At 42.3% G+C, this 16,013-nt stretch overlaps 1 protein-coding gene across 4 annotated transcripts; it reads left to right on the top strand.

Moving 5' to 3' along the window:
- Positions 1-97: 97 nt before the first annotated feature.
- Positions 98-14,644, top strand: SAR1B (secretion associated Ras related GTPase 1B). Of its 4 annotated transcripts, none has more exons than XM_064387435.1 (7): positions 98-294; positions 4,660-4,730; positions 7,542-7,661; positions 8,450-8,515; positions 9,063-9,166; positions 9,317-9,448; positions 10,929-14,644. In XM_064387435.1, exons 2-7 carry the CDS (start codon positions 4,676-4,678, stop codon positions 11,043-11,045), a joined length of 594 nt encoding a protein of 197 aa, XP_064243505.1. In that variant the 5' UTR covers positions 98-294; positions 4,660-4,675; the 3' UTR covers positions 11,046-14,644. The 4 variants fall into 4 exon arrangements, with proteins under 4 accessions (XP_064243505.1, XP_064243506.1, XP_064243507.1 ...); XM_064387436.1 differs by having other exon boundaries at positions 280-374; XM_064387437.1 differs by lacking the exon at positions 98-294 and adding an exon at positions 357-378.
- The last annotated feature ends 1,369 nt before the right edge of the window (positions 14,645-16,013 follow it).

The following is a 16,013-nucleotide window of genomic DNA, read 5'->3' on the forward strand; positions in this document are numbered from 1 at the left end:
GCACTTCCGGGAGCGGCGCTGCGGCTTGAGGGGGCGGGGCCGGGGGCGGGGCTGGGCGGGCACGCGGAGGGGCGGAGCCGAGCGAAGCCGAACCGAACCCAGGCGAACACAGCCGAGTCGCGCCGAACCGGGGCGAGCCCAGCCGAACCCAGCCGAAGGCAGCCCGGTCGGGACCACGCCCGCCCGTCCGAACGGAGCCGAGTCCAGCCGAACGCGGACGAGCCCACCCGAGCGTGTGCGGCGCGGTGCCGGTGGCGGAAGCAGCCGCGGGGGGCGGAGCGGGCGCAGCCGCGGGTGAGTGCCGCCGTGGGCCGGTGTCGGTCGGTGTCCTCGGTGTCGGTGCTGCCCGAGCCCCGGAGCACCTCGGCTCGGCGGTGGGTGAGCGGGGCGGGCGGTGAGGGGTCTGTTCTCCCCGGCCGGGCCCGCAGGACGCTGGGCCGTGCCCGTGTCCTGCTGGGAGCGGCCTCCGGGCCGCGGCGGGGCCTGGCCGGGGGTCCCTGCGCGCCCCGACCAGCCGCGGCCTGCGCGGGGCCGCGGGCAGCGAGGGGCTCCCGGCGGCCGCTCCCCTCCCTTCCCTCCTGTCCCCTCCCTCTCCTTTCCCCCCGCACAGCCCGGGGGCTGGCGGCAGCGGCCGCTCCGTGCGGCTGCCCCGGTGCCCGCGGGTCCCCAGCAGCGCTGCCTCCGTGGGTCTGCGATGCTGGGGTGCGCTGAGTAACCCCGTAACCCGCAGGTGCCCTGCAGCCTCCCTGGGCAGCCGTCTGCCGCGTTGTGTCGACCTGGCAGTGCTTGTGTGGAGTATTGTTTTGTCTTCAGAAGTTGCTGCTTTAAGGGTTGTGTTCCTAAGCGGGTGCGCGGTGCAGCAGCCCTGCAGCGGGGATGTGCTGCTCTGGCAGCTGCGCTTTGTGGGCCGGGGCTGCCTAAACCTCTGCGTCAGGTGCCCTCAGGAACTCGGGTGTTCTAGTGCTGCCTTCACAGGTAAACTCTGCTGTCTCAAAACTGAGTTGCTGGCAAAGAATTATTAAAATACTTTAAGAAAGTCTATGCTTTTACCTCAATTTCTGATATGCCTTTCCTTAGGTCTTAAAAATACAACATCCAAGTGCAGTTTCGAATCAAAGAATAAACTGTGTTGTAGAATCTCAGTTTATCCACTGAGTTTCCTAGGGACTTTAACTTTGGTTGCCTGTGGTAATATTTTATAATGGTATGGTGATCATGTGTGAAATTGTAACTTTCAAGTTATCGTGTTTCCATCCTACTTCAGAAACTAAAAATACACTGTTAGCAGTAGGCTTTAAGCAGTTGCTTGCAGGTTGTGGTTTCAGACTGAACTGTGGCTGAAACTGATGTTTGTGCTCTCAGGCTGGACTGAGATTTCTTCTGTTGCTCTTGCTGACAGTCCCCCCACAGGTGTGGCTCAGTGTGTTCCCAGCTCATGCAGGAGCTGTTCACTTGGGTGTCACTGGTTTCTGTTTCCTAATTGTTCCATAAAGGCATTTAAAACGCTCTTTAAAACCCTGATGTTGTTTCTTAACTTCACAAGTCTTCAGAAATGAGCACTGTCCTAAGGTTTGGGAGTGAAATGATAAATTTTTAGCTAGAGAAAAAGCAAGTTGAGTGTAGGAGGAAAAAATTTCCTAGTTTTCAGAAGATAAAAGAGGTGTGAGGGAGTTTGCTTGCTCGTCCATGCTGTCAGCAGCTTTCCCTCAGGAGGCTGGCTGGGTGTTAGCAGAGCCACTGGGGAATTCCTCATTCTCTCTCAGTTAGTGAACCCCCGTCCTTGGTCTGTGGAGTGGTGGACCTGGCTCCACAGGAGTTACTGGGTGATGCCTGGCTGATGAAATAACCTCGACCAGGGTTGAAGGGGATGTTTTTCAGTGGTAGACATGTGTCACTGAAGTGATACTAGAAAGTTAACTTTGGTATCTTTGCAGTGGAGACACAGTGAGTTGGTGATGTCTGTAAAGGTAGCTGGTATCAAAAGACTGTCTTGGTCCAGCACAGCTTTTTGTTCAAAGCTTTTGTCTGCTTCCAGTGGATTATTTTCAAATCAGCCCTTCAAATAACATTAAAATAGTACCTTCTTCTCCATCATGGCTTGTGAACAGTGATTGCTGAGTCTTCATTGTTCTGCTTTTGTGGTGTTTTTAACATGAGCCTGAGAGTTTGAGTGTGTATATATTGAACAGAGTGAGCTCTTCCCTGAATTTGCTCTCAGCATAGCAACTCTTGAAACCAGAGCAGAGCCACTCTGGTTTTGTAATGCTTTGATTTGACACAGCTCTGAATTATAAAGTTACTTTTCCTGTGTGATAAGAGTAGATTTAATATCACTATTCAAATATTGCCTGTGTACCTTTACAATTAGCTGTCCATTTTTTTCCCATTTTGAAAATGTTTTCCTTTAGCTGCTGCCAGCTGATATGGAGGTTGCTCTGGGAGGATTTGGGTAGCTCTGTTTCCAGCACCACTTTTCTTATGGTGATGGAAATTGAACCAGTATTAATGCCACTTCAGCTGTGTTTGTAGAGTAATCCTGTTCTCAGATTAATCGTTTGAATCTCACCCCTTAAAGTTTTTTCTGTAATTCATGAAGATTGTTTTGCTTGATGTTTTTTATGAACCTAAGTGTAATAGATGGAACAGGTTGATACAACTGAACACTGAAGTTATTCTCACCTCAGTAATCTGAGCAGTTCTCTTACATCACGCTGTTTGCCCTGATTTGCAGGTTATTTGAGTCGATCGTTTCCCTAAGCCCCACAGAGGCTTTTCTCGATTGGTATTTTGCTCAAGCAATAAATAAATCTGCTGACGTGTGTGTTCTGCCATGTTTGCTTATTCTTGACCTTTGATTTTTAGCCATGCAAGGGACAGTTTCAGTCATGACATTGTGTAACTGAGTGTTTATGCATTGACAAGCATATTTGATTGGTATTCTTAAAAATTGTGCCTGTTGCAGCTGCTGTGTTGTTCAGAGCAATGTAGACGTGGTTAAAGGTTTAAGGGTTAGCTGTGGCGAAACCAAGACACCTGGTGCTTCGTCATCTGAACAGATTTTGTTCCAGTGCAAGCAAAGGTCATTTAAATATCCACTCCTCTTCCCACATTATCTCTGTATGATCTCTGTTGTTGTGTAGCAAAGAAACTCTGTCATGAGTGCAGTTGCTGTGATGGACGCTTGGATTTTTGGGCTGGTTCAGACCTGTGTTTTGACTCCTGTGTGCTGTGCTCTGGGCTCAGAGCTGCCCTGAAGTCCTCTTGTGATGCCCCAAGGCAGCCCTGCAGCTTCTAAACAAGTGTGGTGAGAAGCTGTAGCAGTGTGGGTGCCTCTGCCAGCTGTGTTTAGCAGTGCAGTCCAGTTTTTCCAGGGCAGTCAGACTCCAGTGTCTGCAGGGCTCGTGTAGTCCAGTAGGAATTAGCTGGCTAAAGGCTCCTAAGGATGTTGCCCTTTAGTCTCCAAGAGAACTGAAATGCTCACAGTTCAGTGTGTCAAACTGGTGCTTTCAGTGTGATTTAGAGCACAAGTTTGATGAGGAGCAGCTGGGGAGGCTCAGGGGGAAACCTCATCACTCAATAACTCCCTGACAGGTTGTAGCCAGGTCAGGGTTGGTGTTTTCTCCCGGGTCACAAGTGACAAGACAAGAGGAAACAGTTTCAAGTTGTGCCAGCAAAGATTCAGATTATACATTAGGAAAAATTTTTTCACTGAAAGGATGGCCTACCCTGGCACAGGCTGCCCAAGGCAGTGGTGGGTTCACCACCCCTGGCAGTGCTCAGAAGTCCTGTGGATGTGGCCTTGGGGACGTGGTTTAAGTGTTGAACACAGAGGTGCTGGGCTAACAGTTGGACTCAGTGGTCTTAGAGTTTTTTTTTTTCAACCCCAATGATTCTATCATTATCCTCGCTTTAGATAATGAGGAAATGAAGATGAAAGCTAGGAAATTAATCACTCATGGCTACTAATGAACCTAGTGTGGGCTCTCAGCTCAACTTTCTGTTATTGAATCCAAGCTGAAGGAATTCAGTGGGAAATACGGGGGTCTGGTGGGTTTTTTTTAACAAAACTTTTGCATTTAAGGTTTGAATTGTGGCAGCCTGTGCAGGGCAATACAGGAGGTCACTGTCTTTGAAGGGTAATTCCAGTGCTTTGTGCTAGGTAATTGTTTTCCATGACAAGCCAAACAGACAGGTTCTGTGTGGACAAGGATTTATTTGGTATCAAACTTCTCTAGATTCAACTCTGCAAAACTTCTTTGCCTCTTACTGCCTCTGCTTTGAACTCCAGCAGTTCCAGGGGTGGCTGGAGCCCTAATCTGCACTGATACCCCTCTAGTGCCCTCTCTGAAGTGCCACCTTTACCCAGTTCAAAATCCCGTTTAAAATCTTCAGTGAATCATCACATACCTTCAACAAATTGTGCTTTGGATAAAATTATTTTTACTTCTTGCAAAGACTTCAGTTCTTGTAGTGTTTTCCCAAGGGAGGGAAAAATCTTTGCTATTGTCATTTAACTGTTCTATGCTACAGTTTATCAAAACTATTTTTTATTATTTTTAACACAGGATTTAAAATAATTCTTGTTACCTATAAAGATTTTACAATTCTTAATGTGCTGTTCTGATGGAACTGAAATGCATTATGTTTTCTCTATTTCAGACTATAAGATTCAGATATGTTCCTATTTGATTGGATTTACAGTGGTTTCAGTAGTGTATTGCAGTTTTTAGGTAAGTCATTATTGTTTGAGGCTTTTCCTTTCTGCTGTTCTTGTGTAAAATATCTGTTCACCTCTGTTATCTTCAAATAAGACTGCTGGGTAAATAATAATATTTGGTTTGGTGTATATTCAGCAATACTCAAACAAAAGTTTCACTTATCAATACTGAGCATTTCCAGAATGTGCTCTCCACTCCATCTTACATTAATCCTTCTTGAAAAAAAATACATTTTATTTCATGATCATAATAAGTCAAACTTTTCTAATCGTACTCTATTTAAGCTGGAGTAATTCAGTTGGCTTTTATGGGTCTTCTCCTGATTTTTCTCTGCTATAAAGAACTGAACTCAGTTATTTTAATTCAGTTCTTTTGCACGTGAGGCTATCATTTCAGAATCCAAATAGGAGGGGCTGTCTGCAAAAAATTAGTGTCAGATATTGAAACCCTTTCTCATGTTCAGCAGCTCGTTGTTCTGTGCCTCAGAAATTAATGTGAAACTTCACTGGCATCTGCTCAAGAGCCTCAGAAAATAATTCCCTGTTCAAAAAGTCTGCAATCCATATCAGTCCAAGGTGAAAAAACCCCACAACCATGAGGAAAATTAATGTTAGGATACTAAAAAAAGGATCAGAAGTTGCAGATCACATAGGTAAAAGACACAATTTCCAAGTTCAAAGGATTTTATTGAAGTGGTCAAAAAGCATTTGAAGCTAAGAAGTCATAGCAAGCTGTGCCACCTACCTTTTATCAGTTGAAAGTTTAAAGTTTTGCACTGAATGTCAGACCCTTGGCCCGCTATCAAAATGTTAGCCAGTGAAATTTTAACTAAGTTGACTAATCTTTCTTATCTCTTCTTCCTTAGCTGCACAGTGATTACTGCACACTGGCCTGCTCTTCCATTCCTGTGCAAGCAAAGGCTAATTCTGCTGAAAGACAGAGGAGTTTGAAGCAGCTCCCTCTTTTATGTCCCTCTTTTTCTAAAAGAAACACTTTCTCTTTGCATTCTCAGTTATAGTTAGAGTTGAAGAAGGCAGATCATAACATTTGGGAAACTGCCCACAGTTCCCTGTGCTGTCCTGTCAGAAGGCTAATGGGATCACTTTAGGAAGAACATCTTTGCACAAGTGTACTTCTGGGAGGCATTTTTTAATTTGTATGTATATAAAAACTCAGGTCTTGGTGTAGCCAGTAGCTGAAGTATGGCTGCTTGTTAGTCTTGTGTTTCTCTGAAAGACACCTGGGAAGCTTGAAATGTTGTGGTGCAACCAGCACCATCTGACTGGGAAGCAAAGATTCCTGGATCTGCAGGCTGAGAGTGGGGAAAATATTCTTGTTTTCCTATAGTTAATAGAGCTTTATTTAACTCATAAGGTGAGTGTGAACTGGAGTTTCTCCTGTGATGTAAGTTAGTTTATGACAATGTTTGTCCACTTCTTTCTCTGTAAACATTAACACTTTCTCCTCCACTCCATAGTTTAATAGTTGGTATATATTTGGGCATGTCAGAAGGTGAGTTTGGGGAGTAAGAGTTGTATTTGAAAGAACTGTGAAGACACTCTGCAGGACCTGGAGTAATAAAGATCATTAATGAAATAAGATATAATGAATATTCTCAGGAGAGAGTATTCATTCCTGCAAGTTACAAAACATGTCCAGCTGGAATGTGATCCCTGAGATTAGCTCAGAGGCAGAGGTGAGCAAACAGCAGTGGTGTAAAGGTCTGCTGGGCAGAGGCACCTCTGCCCCTGCAATGCTGCAGCCTCAGAGGGCTGGCTGAACATCCCAACACACACGAGGATAGCAGTTACAGAAGAGAGGGTTTTTTTCAGTACAGAACAGGATTGATTTTTTGGTTTTAAATTTAATTTATCTTAATGTTTTTCTTTGAATATCAATGAGTTTAAAGCAGTGAAAACTAATTCTGGCAGAGGATTCAGTGTTGACAAGTTGTAAGAGAATTGCCCTTTGATAATCTCTAATTTAAGAAAATATGGTGTTCGTGTTTTAAACATCATTCCTCTCCTTCACAGCAACTGTTGCATTTCTGGGGTTGCAAGTGGAGGGGGAGAAGAAGGGCAGAAGACATTTTTGTAAAGATACAACCAATGAAAATAAAATTTCTTATTCCTGTTAGGAAAGCATTGTCACATGGGACAAAGTGTGTCAGAAGTGTCCTGATGATGCCATTCAGGATGTAGCCAACAGTTTTCCTGGGGGTGTGGCTGAAAGTTACTTTTTGTCCAAATAATATGTTAACCAATATTAAAGAATTTCTACACAAATGTTGAATCCAGTTTCTCTGTATTATTCTGATTGAGGTCTGAATTTTCTTTTTTTGTCTCGGATGAGTGTTTTGCTGTAATTGGAGGTAGGTGAACAGAGTTCAGGTTCAGAATGGTCCATGGTCCAGAGCCTGCTGTTAGTGCTGGGTCTGTGCCCACCTGTCCAGCACCTGTGGGCAGAACTGTCCTTTTGCTGGGGCAGAATAAACTACATTGGGAGCATTTAGTCCTGTTCTCTCATAAGCTTTTCCTAAGATGACAGAATGCATTTCCATGATTGACACATTCACAGCAATTTGTGCCTCTCTTGCCAAGCATCCTCTCAGCTGCATGTTACCTGGTGCAGCAGGCTTGGGCTAAGTGGGAATGTCATTTGTACAACGTGGATAAAGGGCACTGATAAAGGTGTGGTGGAGTTTGCCTGGTCTGTATTTTGTACCGTGACTGTAACACGTTGTTCCTAGGAACAAAATCATCTCTAGGGCTGGAAATGAACTCCTGTTGAACTGTTTAATCACCAGGTCCTTTTTTCTTCTAGGACTGTACAAGAAATCAGGCAAACTAGTGTTTCTTGGACTGGACAATGCTGGAAAAACGACACTGCTGCACATGCTCAAAGATGACAGACTGGGCCAACACGTCCCCACGTTACACCCCAGTAAGTTAACAGAGCTGTGCCTTGGCTAGAAAGTGTTTGAGGGATTGCAAGAAAAGCAGGATCTGATCATGCCAGATCTGATTATAAGACCACCAGTGTAACTGGGGAGATACAAAGGGATTTTTGGGGTTGCAATCCATGGGTGGTTCAAGTAATCGTAAAAAAATGTGTGTAGGATAGTTCAGGGTGTTACATTTAAAATTAAGAGGTGAATAACAAGCAGAACAATGAAGAAGAGAGTTTGTACTATAGAAGCTGCAAGAGATAGGGGCTTGCAATTTTTGGGAACAGCTTCTCTGTATAATTAGAAAATCAGTGTTTGTGTCTCAGAGGTTGCTGTGTAATTGTTATCCTGGTAACCCTGCAGGAGAAAAAGTTCAACACAGGTTGAAAATTGGGGAAGTCTAGTAAGGAAGTCAGAAACTGGAAAAGGATGTGAAGAGGAGAAGCCTTGAACAGTATTGAAAACTAAATGCCAAATGCAAAATCTTTTTTGCAAACCAGATGTCAGAGCCAACTGTTGTTTGTGTAACATGTAGAGATAAATAATGTAGGAATACTCTGCTCTTCTTAGCATTGTAGATATTTCACACATGCTTTAATGGTTAATAACATTTTGGTGATACATGAATGTGCCATTGATTTTGAGAGAATGTATTACTCTTATGTTCTCCTTGAATAAAAAATACTGGAAAGAACCAAAAGAAAGTAAAATCTGTGTGCTAGAAGGCCAGACTTTTCCAAAGCACTGCATAATCTTCACCTAGAGTAATTCTGTGTATTTCCAGCTTCAGAAGAGCTGACAATTGCTGGCATGACTTTCACTACCTTCGATCTGGGTGGACATGCTCAAGGTAGGAGTGTGTTTTGACTCCCTTAAGCTCACTGAACTGGGCTGGAATTTGCTTCCAATCAGAAACATGGCCCTGCTGCAGAGACTGACTTCCCAAACTCTTCTGGGACAGCAGAAAAGACATTGGCTGCACTTTTGCCCATCTCCACCATTTGTCACAAATCACAAATATGATTAAGCAAGAGCTGCAGTGGAGGAGAAACTTTTGACTGTGAGGAGGAGTTCTGTACTTTGAATTCCTTGTATTTACCTTCAAACTTACCTTTGTTGACATAATTCCTGGGGGGAAAAAAAAAATTTCCACACATCAGCATTCATGTGGGATAGAGCAATGATAACATTAGAGCAAGTTATAATTTTTTTCTATTATTTCAAGCTTTGTAAAACATGAAATAGCTTATGTTACCAGTCTTTGGAATGCAAAGAATTAAAAAAGAATCAAATTAGTAAACCCACACACACCTGTTGCTTGCTTTTTAATTACCAATGTGCATCGCTCTGTATTTGGAGATAATTTCCTTTATTTTTATTTCTTATTTTCCCTGTAGCTCGCAGAGTGTGGAAAAACTACCTGCCTGCAATTAATGGTGTTGTGTTCTTGGTGGACTGTGCAGATCATGAAAGATTGCTTGAATCAAAAGAAGAACTTGATGTAAGTTTAAATAAGCTTTTGAAAGTTTGAATTTCTAAGAACTAAGCTCAAATACCCAAGAGACCTCTACTGTCACCTGCAAATGAGTAGTAGTGATTTGACCTTCTGTATTTTAAATTAATCAGTCCTCCTTTGTCCATTCCTTTGCAGTCACTAATGACAGATGAAACTATTGCTAATGTGCCTATCCTAATTCTTGGTAACAAGATTGACAGACCTGAAGCCATCAGTGAAGAGAGGTTACGAGAGACCTTTGGTCTCTATGGCCAGACAACAGGAAAGGTATTGCTTTTTTTTTAATGAGGTTTTTTGCTTAGACAGTTAGTTTGCCTTATTTGTGTCTTGACTCTGGTTTGCTCTGCTATACAAAATAAATGTTTTTCTAATTTATAAAGTACTTAGTCCATAATAACAGTATATAGAATGAATCCTGGAGTCTCTTTGTGTGTGTTAAATGTATGTCTGCTACCACTTCTTATGTCATATTTAATGCTACATTTTTTCAGAGAAAATGTATTTGTATCTGGAATAAGTTTTAGTACTTCAACTTTCTTATGCACTATTTTTAAACAGTTTTCAGAGGCTATAGTTGTAGAGTGAATTATGAGAGAAAACTGAATAGAATCTTTCTCATTTCAAGTGCAAGCTTTAATAATTTTCTACCTAACATATTTGCCTAAAGCTTAGAGATAGATTTACACCATTGTAGAAGTCTTAAGTTTGTAGGTTGTGGGAAGGAGAAAGTTCCTACTGGCATTCTTAGCAACAAGGCAGATTTCTAGTAAGGGTCTTCATGATACTTCAGCTCCTGTTAATGTAAAGTTAATACAGTGCTCTGCTTGTGAGCATTAGAAGTGGTGTTTGGTGTCCTTGGCCCTTGGAAAGAAGTCTCTTGGAGCTGACAGAGTCATTCCACTGTGGCTTCCAATCACAGCTCCCATTAGCTGACCAGCTCTGCTGAGGACACCTGCCTTGCAATTCCTCTGGGCTTATTCACTCTTAGGTGCCTCCCTTTAAGTTCAGTGCCAGTCATAGTTTAGGTCAGGCAGGAACAAATCTTTACTTTCTTGTTTGTTGCATTTTGCCCTCTTGTTTTCTGGTCTTTACACCACGTGTATTTGATGAAGCATGGGCACCACTGTGAATCTCCAGTTGAGCAGCAGCTTTATTGCACTGTGCTGATTTTGGCAAGCAAGCACATGGCACTCTTGCTTTGGTCAATCCTAAAATTTGTAGCAAATGTTTTGTTTTTTTAATCTGGTTGGAAAACTGTTGCAAACAGAGCAGGGAACTGTGACTGAACACCAAATACAAGCTCTAAAATTCTCTTTGCATGTTTGCTGTACCATTCTGGTTTCACATACTTTCCCCTTTCCAGTGTGGATGCATGTGAGAAGATGCATAATGTTCTTGTACACGAGTTACTGAGGTGAGGGTTGCATGTTCAGGTCTCTCTGTGGAGGTGTCAGGCCCAGAGAAGCTGGGGATGGCCCATTCCTGGAAGTGTGTTTGTGCCAGTTTGGACAGGGCTTGGAGCAGCCTGGCCTAGTGGAAGGTGTCCCTGCCCATGGCAGGGGTTTGGAATGAGAATAGCTTTAAGGTCCCTTCCAACCCAACCCATTCTATGATTTTAGAGTAATTTATTTTCCAAATTCCAGTGTCAAACACGAGTTAAAGAGGGGCGTTCCATAGAAGCAAACGTCCGTGTGGAATAGATGTTGCTCATAAGGGAGCTGTAAGGGGTGTTTGTGTCTCTCTGCAGGGCAGCACACCCCTGAAGGAGCTGAATGCCAGGCCCCTGGAGGTGTTCATGTGCAGCGTGCTGAAGAGACAAGGCTACGGGGAGGGGTTCCGCTGGATGGCCCAGTACATCAACTGACCCTGCCACAGCCACGGCAGCACTGCGGCCGCCTCAGCCTGGCTGCTCCTTGTCTGATCACTCAGTGTACGTAACTTGAATTCAGTTGACTGTTCAATTTTAAAAATACACATTTTTAGCTAATTATATCATTGATGCTAAATTGTAAGTGTGAGGATTGCAAAATTATTTCAAGCAAGTTTGTAAGTTTAAATACCACAACCTGTGAGCTTTCTAATTCCATGCAACATCCTTTTGCAGCTTTTAATTTAATGAGTCTCCAGCACCATTTTTGGTCAGAGCAACTTTCCAGTACAGTATGTTTGAATGCACTTTTTAACAGCTGAAAATGATGAACATGTGAAAAATATTTAATGCTTATGTTAAATTTTTTATGTACTTTTTTGAAACTGGTTTTATAACTTTAGAGTATATAACCATCTTTCAAGGAATAATAAATAATTAGCTGATGGATAATTGCATGATGCCTTACAGTTTTCAATAATACACTTTCTTATGCAACGTCATGCAATAAATTTAAGTCCAGTTTTTGGCATCTTTAATGGGAAATGTTTCATTTTAATGTGTCTTAACTAGTGAGGCTGATCTGAATATGTGGGATATTTTCCTGAAACACAAGCAGGCCACAATGTAGTTTTGTTGTAGATCAGAGTAAGGTGGGTTTTTTCAGAAGACTAAATTGTATTTATTTTAGAATTTTCCATAGTAAAGGAAAAATCCACTGTGATGCCCTTATAATTACCACAAATACAAAAACTCTAAATTAGCTGTGCCAAAGTAAGTCTTGAATTAATGACAAAAGTGGTCTTAATCTACTGGTCTCTTGAATTAAACCCCTGATGTGACACAAGAAATACAGTTTCTTTCTGAAGAAATAAGAATACCACTGCACTAAATATCCTGTTTTCAATTTAATTATTTTTTGGGTTTACCAGCCCATGAAATTTCCAGGTAAAAAAAGGGATTGCCATTGCTGCTTTTGCAAGTTTACCACTCACACTCATTGGCCAGTTTTATTTTCAGGACAAGATGGATTCTTTTATGTGGTTTTGCCCTGAAACCTGGCCAGTGTGGCAGCTGCTGGCTGCCCAGGGTACTTTTTCTGGGGTAAAATCCAGTTCCTCTTTCCAGTTTCTGATGCTTTTCCCTGCTTTTGAGTGTTAGCTCCCCAAGGAGAAAGCAGGTTATCTTTGAAGAAGGGGTGTTGCAGCACGTTTCATTGATGCTGGCTGGGAGCTGTGGTGGGTGCTTTCTTGTGCTGGGCAAGTTTTACTCCTAATTTGCCAATGAATGTGGGGTTTCAGCCCTGGAGTCACCATTTCTCTGTGATGGGTTTGAGTTTCACTGTGTAGTTTGTTTTGTCCTTGTACAAATACAAACTGCTGCCAGTTGTACTGAATCCTCTTTACTTCCTGTTGTATATCTTCTCTAAAATACTTTAGGCCTTATGTTTCCAATATCCATGGCAGCAAGTGTATTTCTGACTGATTTGATTTCACAAATGACTTTCTTTTGACCTCTGGGCTGAATCTCAGATCTAAAGGCTGTAGGCACAAAGCAAATAAATGAGACTTATTCCTTGCCCAGACCTGAACTGGTATGATTGAATATTGATGATCAGTTCCCCACAGTCCTAGATTGTGCATCTGAATAATTCAGAACCTAACTAATATAAATTGTAAATGAAGTTTATTACTGCAGAATCACATGCAAAACATTAAGCCCAGTTTGTGTGTGGTGCAGTTCAGTGTGAGGGCATTGGAGGGCTTTTCCAAATGACCAACATAGAGAATTCTGCAATTAAGCTCATGCTCAGCTGTGGAGTGTGTCTCTGCTGCATAAATCCAAACTGGAGGCAAGAATAGCCTCTCACCACTGTGTGGACAGTGTGTGTCTTTACTACCTACAGCCATTATGTAGGGGATGTGCCTCTTGGTTTTTTCTCTAGCTTTTTCTGATGATGGTTGTAATGCAGAGAGCCACAGCTAAATCACTAGATGGTGTAAATATTAAAAGTTCTACTTGCAGAGTCACATTGTGGTGTTGATGTGAGGGATTTGGGACTGTGTTGCCCGTGCTTATGGAAATGAAGCTGGAAGTGGAGATGTGCTGCCCTTCCACAGGCTGAGCCATTGCATGGGCTTGGAGGGGTCCTCTTCACCTGCTCTTCCAACCAACTGTGAACAACAGCACTAAAGAAAGGGGTAATCCTATTAAAAATTGAAAAGGAAGGGAGGTGATGGTGCTTAAAAGTGTGTGTTAAGAATAGTTCCCAGTGTTGTGGAAACACTCTTGATTTCTTGGTTCCTGCTCTGGGATGGTGGCTGAAATGTTTTTGTAACAAGGGCATGAAGAAACCTGGACCTTGTGTTATCCAGCTGGGTATGTTGTTGGAATAGGTGATCAATGCTCAGTGAAATACATAAATAATCTTGCTCTATTTCATTTCATTCAGCAGAGGAAGGACCTTTCTTCTGTAGTTTACATTCTGTTGTGCACATGAATGTGAATGAGTGTTGTGTGTCTTTGTGTGAAGACTTTATTAATAGACAAATATACTGATGAGAATTTTCCTGGTGGTTCTCATCCCCACCCCCTCCATATCCCCCTGGCCATTTATTTCTATTTTATTCCTATTACTGTGGCCAGTCTTGCTTCAAAAAAGTAGTGTTCACATTTGGGTCTGACTTATATGATTTTTTTTTGCACTCTTGACTATGCAGATTTTAATTGATCATCACTTTAAAGAATGTGAAAAAGAAAACTCATTAATAAAGATGTTATTTATGAATTGTCTCATTTTGTTTTTACATTGCAACACTTCCTTGAGAGAAATTAATGCAGATTTCTAAGATCCTAATATCTACTTCTGACAGTGGCCTGTATTTCACAGCAGTGACCCCATTTACTAATGTCTCTGGGTTGAATAAGATTTCTTTTGCTTGGATGTAATTAAAATTGGGGTCTGGTATGTATTGTATAACTGAGAGGTGATTGCTGTATTTCAGTCTTGGTTTAATACATTTTCAGCAACAATTATTGGCATTGGAGATGGGAAAGCTCTCCAAGCTTTCTCATTTATCCTGTGCCAGATCAGGATTATTTCTGTGTTCAGGTCCTGACTATGATGTGCCAAAGGTGGCCTGTGGCATTCACTGGAGTACAGTACCTGCATGCATGGGAGCTTTATTGTGGTTTGATAATTGGCTCTGAGCATCAAACAGAACATGTGGCATTCACTTATTTATAATAATGTCAGTTCAGAAAATGATGGGGGTGGTCTCCAATCCCAGTGAATTCACAGGTTTACTGGAGGTCAAATTGTTCTTCTCTTGTTTGTCCTGTCAGAGTATTTGGTTGTTCCCAACCAAAGTCCATTGTTTCTGTTGACTACACCGTGCTCACATTTAGGTCACACTATTGTTAGTTGTGGACTGAGGAGTTACATTTGAGCTTCATCCACTGGGGTCAGTGGGGACGTGTAACTTCCTTGCACTTGGACAAACCACTCTTTGCACTGGTGTTTCTGTTCTGAAATGTGAGTGCGCTCAATGTTGGAAATCGTAATTTATATAATAAACTGCAGAAGAAAAGCTAAAGATGAAAGTGTTCTTTAACATGTTGTCGATGCATTTGTTATTATGTTGTCCCATCCTACGCTGGAAATACAAGTATTGGGAATAGAAAATAAAATTTTGCTTGAAATTTGAAGGAGTTTTAAACAGATAGTTCTTGACAATTATCAAAATCAGGAAAAAAGTGTGCTCACTATATGGTCTAGGAGTGAGTTTGGGTTTTCTTGGGTGGATATAGTAATAGTTCTGTCTCATTTTTGCTCAACTTCTGTTCATGAGTGTATGGAAAAAATCCTCTATCTGGAAAACTCTTTGAACATGGAAAAATTGCCTTTCCTTTGTTGCAGTTCTAACATAAGATGGTAAGATATGATCTTAGAGGTGACTGGTACTTCCTGAGACTCCAGCTGCCCCCTCGGATTAGCCCTGTTGGTGGGACTGTGGAGTGGGGGTTGCCACTGAGTTCAACATCAAACAGCCTAGCCCACAGGAGAGTGTTAACCTCCTCTTAGAGAACTATTTTCCAACCCTAAGAATACATTCTCCTTAGTTTACATTTTTCAAGTTATTTTTTTGTCTGCTTTTGAATCACAATTAAAAATTTGATGAGCAAGTATGGTAAAATAATAATTAAAACATATATCCCTTGTTTTTCTTATGTGCCTGTTTCTTATTGCACATGTTGCATCATAGTAAGAAATCTCACAGTAATATTCGGGAGCCTTTGATGCCTTTCATTTCAGGGCCTCAGAGCTTTCAATCTGCTAATGTTGCCTCATCATGCTGGTGAGTGGAAGGGCTCCTGTCCTTGTTTTACCTCTGGTGACAGTGGTGGCTGGAGGGATTGGGTCATGCTTGGTGTCTGCCTGAACAAGAAGAGCTCTCACAGCAGCCTTGAAGGAAGTGGTGCCTCCCTAACATGGGCACTGTTTGCCCATGTCTGTAGCAGCATGACAAAGCCTCCCTCACATGGAAGCTACTGGAGATACCTCACAAACCTTGTGTAAATAAATTAGTGGCACACTGGGCTGTTTTGAGGGGAGTTTTATTCCAACACTTTGAGGCTTAAAATTCTGAGAAAGAGAAACCTCTATCAAAGAAGAAATTCTGCTTGTGTTTTCAGAGCCATTGTCAGGCACAATGCAAGAGAGAAGCAGTATGAAGTTTACACATTGTTTGCCATTATTATTTTGTGAAAAACAAAACCCAAAAAGTTCCTCGGTGGGTAGTTGAAGTTAACTGAGCTGCTGCAAGTCTGACTGCAGTGAAGAATGTGTAACAGATCCTCACACATGTGACTGTGGGACGAGTCTATTTATGTCTCTGTAAACATGAAATTATGAAATGCACACCATGGAGATGGGGCTGGTGAAGTCCTTGGCTGACCTGGTCA

Source organism: Passer domesticus, chromosome 13 (assembly GCF_036417665.1).
Source record: "Passer domesticus isolate bPasDom1 chromosome 13, bPasDom1.hap1, whole genome shotgun sequence".
NCBI classification, from domain to species: Eukaryota; Metazoa; Chordata; class Aves; order Passeriformes; family Passeridae; genus Passer; species Passer domesticus.

Excerpts from the sequence above, each read along its gene's own strand:
- SAR1B (XM_064387435.1), top strand. The coding sequence starts at position 4,676 with ATGTTCCTATTTGATTGGATTTACAGTGGTTTCAGTAGTGTATTGCAG. Across the intron at positions 4,731-7,541 it reads TAGTGTATTGCAGTTTTTAG|GACTGTACAAGAAATCAGGC; the intron begins GTAAGTCATTAT and ends TTTTTCTTCTAG. Across the intron at positions 9,167-9,316 it reads AATCAAAAGAAGAACTTGAT|TCACTAATGACAGATGAAAC; the intron begins GTAAGTTTAAAT and ends ATTCCTTTGCAG.